Source organism: Podarcis melisellensis (genome assembly GCF_964234715.1).
Source record: "Podarcis melisellensis genome assembly, chromosome: 5".
Classification (NCBI taxonomy): domain Eukaryota; kingdom Metazoa; phylum Chordata; class Lepidosauria; order Squamata; family Lacertidae; genus Podarcis; species Podarcis melisellensis.
In genome coordinates this window covers 19854921-19868419 of record NC_138537.1, presented here as the reverse complement: position 1 = coordinate 19868419, position 13499 = coordinate 19854921, and the positions used below count along the sequence as shown (strand labels likewise).

The window sequence follows — 13499 nt, the reverse complement described above, 5'->3', positions numbered from 1 at the left end:
AAACTGGTAAAAGATAAAACTCTGAAGTATGTCAGGGTGTACTCAGATCAATTTCAAAAATATTGCATGTTTATGGTGTAATTTAAAAGTAGAGGATTTTTGGTTTTGCATGTGGTGAGTTTTTATTTTGTATGATGTATGCTAACATCTATTACTGAAACCAAACAAAACTTAAGAAAAATCTGCCACAGTTGAATAATTGCAGCAACAACAAAAACTTGAGTTTTCCTAACAATTTACAAGTAGCTTGTCTGCCTCATTTAAAAAAATTACACAAGCAGTAAAATATTGTTCCTATCGACTATTACACTTTCATTTATTTTTTGAACATATAGTACAGAGACTGTAATGGATAGCTCTTACAAGTCTATCAACAGATCTCTTAATCATTTATGTGGGATAGTGGTTGCTTTCATTGTTTCCTTCTCAAAATTACTATAAAGGCATATTGGAGCTTGTGCAGTTTAAGCATAGTCAAGTCATACTAACAAGCTTTTTTCAATGAAAGTATTGAGCACTTTCTTAAGTCTCTCCCAGTGAAAGCAAATATATTTTTAACGGTGCAATTCTATACATGGCTACTCAAAAGCAAGTCCTACTTAATTCAGTTGAGGCTTATTCTGAGGAAACTGGGTATAGGTTTGCAGCCTAAAATACTGCACTGTGGAGTCTCTACACATCTTAAAATATATTGTAACTGGTGTTAGTATTTTTATTGTATCTGTAAGTTTCTTTAAATCACTTGAGTAAAGTGACTAATAAAATAGCAAAAATAATGATTTTAAAAACAAACCTGTTTGATTTGCATTTCATAGAACATAATATCCAGAATGTTAAAAAGCAGTATTCAGTAATATTTCAGTAAAACTTATTTGGTGTGTATTGGTTACCCAGAGAAGCGTTTTTCTGTTGAATCTGAGGGTTGTGTCATGGTTCCCCCCTCCCTTTCTCTCTGTATTTTAAAAATAGTGAAAGTGAGTATTAAGGATTTCTTTGCTCTGTTGTTGTTGTTGTTGTTGTTGTTGTTGTTGTGTGTGCGTGTGTGTGTGTGTGTGCGCGCGTACATGCACACACACGTATACCAAATCAAAATAAAGTATAGAAGTTAAAGAATAAAATCCATGCAAAAATACAGTCATGTATGGTTTATTAAATTATTCTTTAGTCATTGTTTCCTTTTTTAATAAAACATAATTTTATTTTTAAAAAACTAGAAGTAGTATCCATATTAGTAAAATCCATTGTGTAAATGGTAGTTCTTTATTTTAATGATTATATCAATGTTTGAGGTGATGATAACAGTGCTATGTATGCAGTAATTTGCTTTTATAATGCAAAAATGCAAATAGCTTTGCCAGCTGAAATCAACAAGTACTTGTCAGAAGAGTAGTGAAAAAAGGCTATTTAACACTTAATGAAATATTAAAATAATGTCAAGTGAAAGTCCCCAGTGTGGATAATTTTTATCAGGGTTTTCTGTTTGCACTTCTAATATAACATATCTAAAATCCATACTGATTTCTTTATATAATAATTAAAATACTGATTTTCAGCTAAGTAGGTTGGGTCCACATTTATGTATTGCATAAATAGTGTATTTATTATTTTAGAAAATTGTACATCATATGTTTTAATAAATAAATTACTGTTTGTGTATTACTTGAGCTGCACTGAGAGAGTGGCTGGAAATGAATTGCATACGTAAGTGTATTTTATTTTAAAATCTGGATCTATTCTTTGCCTATACTTTGTATTCAAGTGCCCAGAATTTTATTAAAAAAGTGCTGGATTCAGTGTCTTTCAATTTCTATGAGTTGGATATAAAACTTGTTGGTTGGTAATAGCTAATACTCATGGTTTCAGTAGAGAACAGGTTGTAGAGCTCAGGTAGTTTTGTCATTTCCCAGGTAGACTCTTGATTCTGATGAGTTATTAGCTGATTTTTCCTGAAGCTTAGTGTCTCAGTTCAACCCCACAATAATAGATGTAAGTGTGCTGTTGGGCTATATTTAGAATATTTTTCCTTTTTAAAAAGGTGGATATTTTACCATTTTTATTTTTATATAAGAGAACCTCTGTTTGATACAAGCTCAATATATTGTAAGTGTAGTTCATATGTTCACGCTATGTTCAGATGGCCTTTAAAAAAAAATAAAGCTCCAAGTTTAAAACACTATGTTACAATGAATTTCAAAAGCTAAAAGACTTTATCCACCCATCCTTGGCATGTGAATGAAGCTGATGGAGAAATGATGTCCACTGCTATTTTGCTGTTCTCTGAGAATTCTGAACTACAGTTCCTAGATGGGTTGACTGATTTTCAGTACTAAAAGGTTATAGAACAGAATCTTCTCTCCTGGAATTGTACTAGCCTTTGGACAGACTAAAATATACAACTTGGTTCAACTTGCACTTCACTTCCTTTTTCTTTCTTTTTTGTTCCACTTTTGTTGCATATGCCCAGTTTCATTGCTGAAATTACTTACCCAATTATTTTTTAACCAACCATTGTAATAGTTACTAATTCTAGTCTAACATCAGACTGAACTAGTGTAATATCAAATTGCAAACTGTTACTGTTGTGTAAGGGGTGGCTGTTACGTGTGGCCCGACCAGTGATGATAAAGGTTTAGCATGGCCTTAGGCATTAAACAGTTTGCCCACTTTATCTTTGTTAGCCAGATATTTTCAGGCTCCCATCTTCAAACAGAACGACTGGAAGGAAAATATATTTATTCGGGTTAATAGTAATATAGGCTCAACAGCAAGCACAAGAGCCAGAAGTCATTATTTTGTGGTACATAAGAAAGGTGAAAAGTTCATAACTGAACAGAAACTACAAAGATGTCCCAACAGTTGGCACATCTCTCCTGCCAAGCTATTAAAGACAAGACAGTAGGAGATTGGCTGTGAGACACTCTCAGAATCTGTTGTGCATAACATGCATGCTTCAACTAGGCAGGTGCATCTGATCCCACCCAGAAAGGGATGGTGACAAGACCACCTACTTTCTCCAGATCCAGCGCTCCTCCTGTTCAGCCCGCACCCTCTGACTGGTTGAAGTCTTTTCACTTGACATGAGGTTTTGCACTCCACATTAGGAGAGGGGGTTGGCAGATATGCTTTCTTCTCTCTGACATCTAGAAAGAGAAGGAAAGGACCTCTTTCCCTTAATCCTTGTGGGCCCCTTTCCAGTCCCCATTTGCTGCAGCTTCCTCCTCTTGAGTCTGGGGCTGCCTATTCATGCCAGGTCCTGCTTGGAGCCAAGGGGCCCATGACAGATAACTGGCTCAGGTTCTAAAGTAATTGGCGTTATTTTATGTATATAATCAATATGCAATCTTTCCTTAAACCTTATAGTATCAAAAACTTGCCTGGCGTGAGTCTTCCTGTTTGGTGCCTATCACTGAAAAGTACATACCTTGTTGACATTCCCCTCCATAACCTAAATGTAATTGCAGTAATTCAAATTATTACTGCCTTTTTTAAAAGGCAGTTTATAAACTATTGCATAATATCTTACGAATATTATATGTACATGATAATAATATTTTCTTAACATGTAGATAGTCGTGAATATAGGTGTGCATAAACAAATAGCATGCTCAGCGTTTCCTACATGTTGGCAAGATATTATGGTTTCCAAGAGTGATTAAATATTTGTATTAAAGCAAAGACTCTTTCTGATCCATAGGCAAGTCTATTCTCCAAAGCCATAGATTGAACTTATTTATTTATTTATTTATTTATTTATTTATTTATTTCTCACCACCTTTGTACTAATTTGATCTGCAGTAGTCCATTGTGAGCCTGTCTTTGAGAGATGTGTACAAGTACAGGTCTTAACATTACCACCCCTGTGGGGTACTGGTTACACAAATTGGCTGTATTTGCATGCAAAGCTGAAACATGGTTTAGTGCTGTGTAGACAAGCCTAAGCAGAGTCCCAGTTATTCCCCTCTCCAAATTTCATTTTTTGTGATTCTTGCCTTATAATTTATGTTTGAAGTAGGGGTTCTGCCCTAAAACAAATTTCAGTTAGTTTAACAAGTCAGTTTCATAACACACAACATTATAAAATTAACCAGTTTGCTTTAAACCATTACCCCTGGTTTAAACATAATGGTAAGTCCTGATTTTTCTTTAAAGTGAAACTAAATTCTGTCAAAGGCCTCAGCCATAGGAGTACATGTGAAAGCTAAATGTTTTGGTCCACTTTGTTAAAGCTCAGCTGTGCCGTCTACTTCGCTTCTAGTGTTTTGTGCAGATGAGGGCCAAATGGAAAAGCCTGGTCAGTTGTCCACCCTTGTAGAAGAAATTCAGTTTATATGAAATCTAAAACAGTTGCCTCCTCATAATTTATTATACCTCTGTTATGATACTGTAATTGTAGGTATATATTGTTTGTTGCCTGAGGCACCTGTGGGTGGGATAAAAATAAATAGGGATCTCAGCCTGCAGAAAAAAATCACATATGCTTCAGTGAAAATGCCATTAACTCAGAGTTTTGTGAATTTTCCCTATTTAAGATCTCAAATTACAAACATATTAATTGTACCCATTCCTTATTGTTGTCACACTTGTAGCTAGGAGCAACTACATTTGTGGTTTTGAATAGAGGTCTTACAAAATTGTTACCAAATCATCTTTTAGGGGGAAGTTGAACAAATAGCGATGATGAAACCAAAAGGGCAGAATGTACATGATGAAGGCATGCTTGAATATTTAGAAGACATAATAGGATCAGAACGATTAAAAGAGCCCATTCAAATATTATGTCGAAAAGTTGAAATATTAAATGAACAGAGGGGTGAGAAGGTAAGACTTTGGATTACTAATTGTTGTTTTTAAAGTATAGAATAAAATAAGTATTGTGTGGAGTGCTGCTCTTCAGGATTCCATCCATTCCATTTTATTCCCCTCTTCAGCTCTTACTCACCAGTATTCAGTATTCTGTGGCCACTGAATGTGCTCAGTCCTCATTAAGCTGTGTTTCTTTGTGGGAAGAACAAGAGACACAATTCAAGCTACATTAAAATTCTGGATTGCCCATTGATTCCTATAGCCGAGTCAATCTTCCACCCTTGGGGTTATTTAAAAATACAGCTTTTCCTACAGTGGAGGAAAGTGTTCTTGCGTGAGAGAGAACCAATTCTAGTCCTGACTGTGTACTAGAGTCTGTGCTGGTAGAGCACTGTCAGTTTTTTCTTGGGACTTACCTATCTATTCCCTATTTTCTCCCCCTCCCCTTTGGGGTATTGAGTCAGAAAAGGCCGCACAAATGACGTCTCAATGTGAACCCAAGAAGTAGCCAATTGAGACAATGACATGGTTCTTTCTATGTATTTTTTTATATATCTAGATGTGTCTTCCCAGATACTCCACTTTACTCCTTACCTCTAGTTTCCCATTTGTGCATTTTAAAGTTGGATTTCTAGGGCCACTGAGCATGTTCGATTGTCATGGGGCTTTTGGGAGAGTTGGGTTTTTACTCTAAAGATATTGTATACTTTTGGAAACCTTGCTAAGGTTCCTCTCAAATCTCCTAACACCCACCTTCTTGTATGTGGTTGGTACTGCTTCCACTATGTAAGCAATAATGCTTTCTCTGAGGATTTGAATTAATATATATAGGATAGTATTTAGCATTATCTTTTTGATAAGCCTTTGCAAGTTTCAGGATTACATTTTGCATATACTGTGGGAGGGAGGGAACTGATATTTCCTGGACCAGAGTGAGCTGGGTGATTGCAGTAGAAAAACACAATTCCGGTCATTCTACTGGTTTGTGCCCATAGTGTGTTACGTGCTGTAAAGCTCTCGTCTTTCCTGTTTCATATAAAGTGTTTTTATGGTGTGCATATCCGAGCATTAAACCAACCATTATTTATGAAATATTCTGTCTAGTTGAACAGAGTTAAAATGGTGGAAAAAGAGAAAGATGCCTTGGAAGGAGAACGGAACAAAGCACTTGAATTTCTTTCTCTGGAAAACAAAATGTTCAGAGAAAAGAATAAGATTTGTCAGTACTACATGTAAGTAGCATCATTTGATATGATTTAATGTGTCTTCTTTACACCCTCAAATTAGATCAGAGGGAAGTGGAAGATTTGGGCTAGTTGTGCTGCTGTTTCTCCACAGCAGGGGTAGTCAACCTTTTTATACCTACCGCCCACTAATGCATCTTTCTTGATGGTAAAATTTCCTTACCTCCCACCAGTTCTCAATGGAAGGAGGATTCGGCTTGTGCCGTAGAACCCCCTACCACCCACCTAGAATCCTGAAACACCCACTAGTGGGCGGTAGGGACCAGGTTGACAACCCTTGCTCTACATCATAGTAAATACAATGTGTTGGCTCTAAAGGTAGTTGCATTTAGTCCCCACTGAAATAAGTGGAACATAACTGTACCTAACTTAGTCTTGATTTAACACATTGCTTTTAGATTCAAGTGGTATGCTGCTACTCTTAAATACATTTTATTTGAGGGGAATAGTATGGCATAGACATCCCAAAGTGATTTATTTACTGGGGACATGAAAGATTTAAAATGTATGTTGCCAGGTCATCTCTTCAGCGAATTAATTTAGAAGGATTGGTGGTAGTTGCTACTTTGGAGAACTGGGGTGAGGCTCTTATTATTTAATTAAAATGTATATTTGAATACCTTGAGCAGTGAGAACCTGTGCATGACAACAAGTGTTGTGGCACTGCTAATGCCAGAGCAGCTGAAGCACAAACAAGTTGGGTGGAATACTGACTTTGCTCCATCTTCCTCTTAAATACCTATTCTACCACCTTGGTACACTTTGGCTAGCACTTGGGTGTGATGGGTCTTCATTCAAGGCTCTATCTAGGTCTCACAAGTTCTATCATTTAGTCTGGAATTTCTTTGTATAAAACTCTGGCAGTACATGGGAGCTTTCCACAGTATGAGTAGTGACTGTATTGTGAGCTGCTAGTGGTGTAAAATACTCTTAAAAAGAGTATTCACCTTGACTAACTTCAGTTGCTCTAAATTTTGGGGAAATAAATCCTCCTTAATATTGCTAATTTGCTAATTTGCTATTGCTAATAGGTGATACAGTGCTTGCATAGCAAACTTTTTGCTGTCATGAGTCCTGTGAATGTCCTGGAGTGTTTGGTCAGTTCCAGAGGAGGAGAGGAAGGAGGTTGGAGAGTTAAAACTAGAGGACTCTGGGGAGGGTCCTAGCAGAACGATGGAGATGGAATTAGGACCCCAAGAAATGTCTGATCCTGGGGAGGTATTCTTCAGCTTGTGTGGTAGAGATCTGGATCAGGGGAATGACCAAGTGAGTTGTTGGAAGAGTGGCCCACCCCAACTACATCAACACCCTCTGCTCTGCCAGCACGAACAAACTGTGGAGAGCCAACCCACTCAGGTGCAGAGGGAGTGTCACTTGTTGGATCAGTGTCTTAGCTCATGCTTCGCCATGTAGTTAACTTCTCATGTACTAGCTGATTTCTGTACCCTGTAACTTTCCTTACCTATGATTTGATCTTAAAATTGAAGCCTTTGGCAGAAGTGGAGTTGTGAGTTGAAGTTCTTCATCCAACATGGAGGGCCAAGAGAAAATCTGCCTTGGAAGGGATTTTCAATGGGTGAAGAGGACAAAGAAGTTGCTGTGTGTGCTGGCACAATGTTGGATCTCTCCCAATTATTTTAGTATCTTTATTACGATGAGAACAATTGTCTGCATTATCAGACGTGTGAAACCTATCTTTTTCTTTTTTAAAGTTATGAGTTGCAGAAGCAGATAACTGGACTGGAGACCCAGAAAGAAGAAATACATGAAGATACTAAAGAAGTTAATGAGAAAAGCAGTAAACTGTCAGATGAAAAGAAAGATAAGAATAAAGCTCTGAAAGAAATTGAAAAGTAAACATTAATAATTCTATTACTTTGCAAGCGTTAACAATATTTGAAATTTGCATTCATGTTGCTGTTTTGGTGCATTTTGTACAATGAGCATGACACTTTGCTTCCTTTGTTGTCATCCATCTGTCTCAGGAGACAGTGGAGTGTACCTCCAGGAGTGAAGTCAGACCACTGAGGTGACCTCCCCAGAAGGAGCACAATGTGTCCACCAGAGATACTACCCCTCCCCTAACATCCCATATATATGTGTGTGTGTGTGTGTGTGTACACACACACACACTTTGTAAAAGGTTTTTTTTAAAAAAAACTAGCTTAGTATGATCACACTGTAACTGATTGAAAAGGTAATTGGTATGTTTCCTCTTTTTCTAGAAAACTGAATAAAATCACAGCATTCATAGAAGAAAATAAAAATACATTTAAACAGCTCGATTTGGAGGATGTTCAAGTAAGGGAAAAACTAAAACATGCAAAAAGCAAGTCAAAAAAACTAGAGAAGCAGCTTCAGAAGGATAAAGAAAAGGTACACCTGTAAACTTCATTCTGATATGTTTAGGCAAAATACTATTGAAAATTGACTTCAAAAGGTCAGTGTTTGCTTCATTATGCTATCTATCTGAAAGCGTTTTCTCAATGTGCTATTAAAAATTTAAGAATAAAATCTGGAGCCCAAGCCTAAAATATTTTATACTCTGAAGTAAGACTTTTACATTTCAGTGGGAAGCTTCCTAGTAGAAGAGGCCTGGTGGAGTGCAGCAGCAGCAACCTTTCTGCAGTGGAATTACTGCTGCTTACTGGGAGGGGTGCAGCAGGGAGATTGGGGGTGCACAAAGCACACTGGTGGGAGTGCTGGATTGACTCCACCAGTTCATTCACACAGCTCCAACAGCAACTGCACTGCCAAGTGAGGTAGCACAGTGCCAAGTGAGGTAGTGCAGCAGCCGCTTTCCCTCGTGTCCTCCAGCCAGCCCCAGAGCATGAACTCTATATTTTGGTCTGGATTGGAGAGAGAATTGGGATAGGGGGAGCTGGAGAGCAGTGGAAAATAGGCATTGAGAGAATGTTCCCCACTTTACACAATTCCACTTAGGGGCACAGGGCCCTGGAATGTAACCCTTGTGTAAGTGGAGGGATTCCTGTGTAATCTCTTTTGCAATAAAATCATTTTTAACTTTATTTATTGAAAAGTTTATATCTGCCTTGCTTGTATATAACACCCAAAGCAGATTAAACACGAAACCCTTTTAACAACCATTATCGTAGAACAAAAAGTTGAAAGACAGGTGCATATTACCAATCCAAAAATGGCACACCTTGTCATCTAGCCAACTATAATGTCTGCCTAACCAATAAGGTCTGAAGGCAAAAACAAAATAAAACAACACACTAAAGTGGCGGGGGGGGGGGGAGGAAGAACAGCCAGGTGGATCTCCTAGGATGAGGAATTCCACAATCTGGGTTCTCTATAAGGAAGCCACTTTCCCACATTCTTTGCCTCATGGCAGGGTGATACTGGCCAGTTATTCCAGAATGGCTGTGCCTACCCAATGCAGTTTTCTTCATATGGGGTCAGTGTGCCCCCACATTTTTGAACCACAGAAGCTTATGATGATTGCTGCCTCTGTAGCCTGTACTTTTCTACTTAGACAGGCATATTTTGCAATAGACATGGGCTACCACATAAGTGCAGGTGCTTTGCAAAAGGTTATACAATTCTGGCAGCTCTCTTGTTGGTATCTGACTAATGTGTTCTGCCAGCACAAGGATTTTTGCAAGTGTAACGGAACTTTCCTTCCCTGCCCCCTTAAATCTGTTCTAGGGGTTCCACCAAGCCTCCAGAGCAGATTTGGGAGATGGCGAAGGGTGTGTGCAGGAAGGGGGGTGGAGATCTTTCACACAAGCAGAAATTATTGTGCAGATGGAATGTGTTAGTTGGATAACTCCCAAAGTAGCTGAAATTGGTCTCTAGTGAACCAGTTATTGGTAAGTGATCTTTTCCTGAGTAGGAAAGGAAATGAATTCGTCATGAGCAAATGTGTCAAGGAAAAAATTGCAAAAGAGGCTTTAGTGTGTATCTTATTGCCTGAATCTTCCTGAAAAATAATAGGATACTTTTCATGTTACACCTTCATGTTGTTATTGTCAATCTAAATTTATAAAGTGTAACAAATATATTTAATTGGTGCTACTACAAGGTGTTACGTAATACCTATTCTGCATTTGTAAAAACCCAATTGTTTAGTGTGGCAGCACCTATACTTTGAAACTCGCTGCCTATAGATATCAAGCAGACACCTTCACTGTATTTTTGGTGCCTGATAATAACATAATTGTTTAGACAGGCCTACCCAGATACTTAGAAATGCTGATACGAATTTTAATCTAACTCCTGTAGCTCTTATCTGTTTTAATATGTTGTGGTTTTTTTCCTGATTTTATAGTTTTATCTTTTTGTAAACAGCTTTGAGTTTTTGTGATCAAGCAGTGTATAAATTTTATGAAATAAATAAATATGAAATAATTCTTCTAAGCCACCTGTGCTATGAACAATTGTGCTTAATAGATCTGCCAGTGAAGTGCAGTTTGTTTGGTGAAACTGGTTTCCCTGTTGGAGAGACTGTTCCCCAAACTGAAAAAAATAACATTACCTTTTTCATAGGTTGAAGACTTGAGAAGTGTTCCTGCCCGTAGTGAATCTGCTATTGGTGAAGCAACAGCTAAGAGAGAGGTTCTAGAAAAAGAAAAGAAAAGGGTAGAGGAAAAACTAAAAGAAGTTATGGACAGTCTTAAGCAGGAAACTCAAGGATTGCAGAATGAAAAAGAGGTTTGTACACTTGATGCATTCAGCTATCTCCCCTGGAGTCTAGAAGCAAATCAGCATAATTAACCAAGTAATAGGCTCTCTTTATCTCTTCTCGGTCAGAACAGAAGTTAAAGTATATTGTAGAATAAACTAAGCAGCCAGCCGAGTAGCAATTACTTCCCTGCAAGCAGCTGACACCTGCTTACACTTGTGGCATTGCCACTGCACTGTACTAAACATCCTGGAAATACATATGAGCATTATTACTGTCTTATAGCATTTCCCCTTTTGAAGGCCAGTGTTTCTTACTAAGGACATTCATTGGCAGCACTATGCTAAGTGGATTCAACACGGCTTTTATCTCTTGCTTAACTAATACGGAGCTATGAACCATGCATGCATGCATATGAGGTTGATTTTCGCTTTCCTGTATTAACACCAGAATACAGAGGAAAATGGCAGTTGACATAATCTGGCTGGCTGTCTGGTTGGTTTTTCAGATAACCAGATCTGCTTGTGTGTCTTTGTGCATAATGCTATTTTTATTCTCCATTAAGGGAAATATACTGCTTGTTAGCAAAAGGAAGAACAGTATTGATTATGGGTGAGCAAAGCAAGGGCTGCATGACCATTTATTTGAATGGCTGGATTAAATCCCTTGCTACGTATCTATAAACTGAAACTATCTGAGTTAATCTGTGTCGTTTATGCAGTGTATTTTATATTTTGCATTTTTGTCAAAGTGGTTTACAGTTTAAAATAATGCCTTCCAATCTAGACCAGGTGCAAAAGGGATGAAACAATGAGGTGTGAGTGAAAAAGAAAGCAAATTCTGATACAGACTTTCAGACTGTTATCCAAAATGCTCATTGGGGGAGATGGTTTTGGAATGAAAGGAGCCAAACAGTCCCAGCTAAACCAATGGAGAGGGCTTCTTACCGTATTTTTCGCTCCATAGGGCGCACTGGACCATGGGGCGCACCTAGTTTTTAGGAGGGGGATAAAGAAAAAAAAATTATCCCCCCCCCCCAAAAAAAGAGCAAAGAAGCTAAGACAGCTGGCTTGGCTTCCTCTTTAGCCACACGCAACCTCTCCAGCTGGGAGAAGCTGCGTGCAGCTTTTTTTTTAGCCGCGGGGTTGGGACAGGGGAAGCCGGAGCAACCTCGCCGCCGCTCCTGGGGCTTTAGCTGTGGGGCTGGGACAGGGGAAGCCAGAGCTTCCCCAGCCCCCAGAACAGGCAGCTATCTGAATAGCTGCCTGAAGCCTGGAGAGTGAGAGGGGTTGGTGCGCACCGACCCCTCTCGCTCTCCAGGCTTCAGCGAAAGCCTGCATTCGCTCCATAGGACGCACACACATATTTCCCCTTCATTTTTGGAGGGGAAAAGGTGCATCCTATAGAGCGAAAAATACGGTAAATATTTGAAAATATTGTGGTTATTTACAAAGGCAGAACTAAAAACAGCATGTAAAGTTAAAAGACAGCATTGACTCCATCTGCAAAACCAATAGGAAAATACATTTTACACACACCAATGACTTCAAGATTTATCAAGGTGGAAGGACTGCTGATAGAGGTAGTTCTAGATGGGGAGGAGACAATCAGCATTTCACTGAAGCTGATTTTTTGGGGGGTCGCTGGCTTATCTCTACTTTTCAGGAGTGGCATTGCAGCTGAGAAAAACTATTCTGGGAGAATTGCCAGGATCTGTGCATTACCACTTGAATTGTGAGCAAAGGTTTTGGTTTTTTTAATATGACCTTTACAAATTTCATTTTCATAGGACAAAGAAAAAGAACTCATGGAATTCAGCAAAACGGTTAATGAAGCACGTTCAAATTTGGAGGTGGCACAGTCAGAACTTGATCTCTACCTTAGTCACCATAATACTGCAGTATCTCAGTTTAAAGCAGCAGAAGAAGCTCTTCAGACTGCTTCAGGAACACTTAAAGAAAGGTTAGCCACTATCAAAGAACTGGAGTCAAAACTGCCTCAAGCTGAGCATGATCTAAAGAAGGTTAGACGTTATTGAAGATTTGTTTATATTCCTGAAATGCTTAACTTCATACTGCAATTTAAGTGTTACTACTTTTCCCAGTAATGTTTGGTGTTAAGACTGTCAGAACTATTAGTATCAATAGTATTAAAACCTGAAAAGACACCCTGCATAGTTCCTCTAAAATTACTTTCTACTCTAGGAAGGAAACAAGCCAGAGGGTAGTTTTGCATTCTGTGCAAACCAGCACACATGGTTTGTTGGGGGAAAACAAACTACAAGTACTGTTTCACACGTAACATGAAGCCAGCTTCTGGCTTATTCCCCCACTCCAATGCAGTAACAACACAAGTGAAGGAATTGGGGACTGTTGAGCAGCATGCATCAGTACACTGCTCGTTAACATTAAACTAGTTTGATAGAGTGGAGTCAAGGACACTCATTGAATAGGATAGCTTCTCCCACTAGGCTAGATAGGCAGTTCATAAGTTCCATCTTGAGGGCCTGCACCCAAGTTATAATTCACTCACCTTCTCCATTTAGTTCTGTCCCTTAAGATATGGCGCCAATTAAATGCCTTTTACATGGGCATTAATCCTTGAGTCTGAGTAGGGTTTTGATGGTCATCTCTCAGTGCAATTTCTACAGTGGGTGTTAATACGTTGGGATGTCACCAGTTTTTTCTTTAAATAAAACATTTTTGTAAATAATCTCTTTGAGAACCTGAAAGGTCCTATTCAGTTTCTTCATCCAACTACAAAATCCTTGTATGCTGTTGACACATCCTTTGTATCCACTTCCC

At 38.5% G+C, this 13499-nt stretch overlaps 1 protein-coding gene across 3 annotated transcripts in view; it reads left to right on the top strand.

Moving 5' to 3' along the window:
- Positions 1-13499, top strand: part of SMC4 (structural maintenance of chromosomes 4) — a 39909-nt gene that overhangs the window by 11826 nt on the left and 14584 nt on the right. For all 3 annotated transcript variants that reach the window (XM_081910742.1, XM_081910741.1, XM_081910740.1), the window contains exons 6-11: positions 4654-4818; positions 5908-6035; positions 7760-7900; positions 8273-8423; positions 10560-10724; positions 12485-12718. In XM_081910742.1, coding sequence (XP_081766868.1) covers positions 4654-4818; positions 5908-6035; positions 7760-7900; positions 8273-8423; positions 10560-10724; positions 12485-12718 — 984 coding nt within the window. The remainder of the gene's footprint in view (positions 1-4653; positions 4819-5907; positions 6036-7759; positions 7901-8272; positions 8424-10559; positions 10725-12484; positions 12719-13499) is intronic.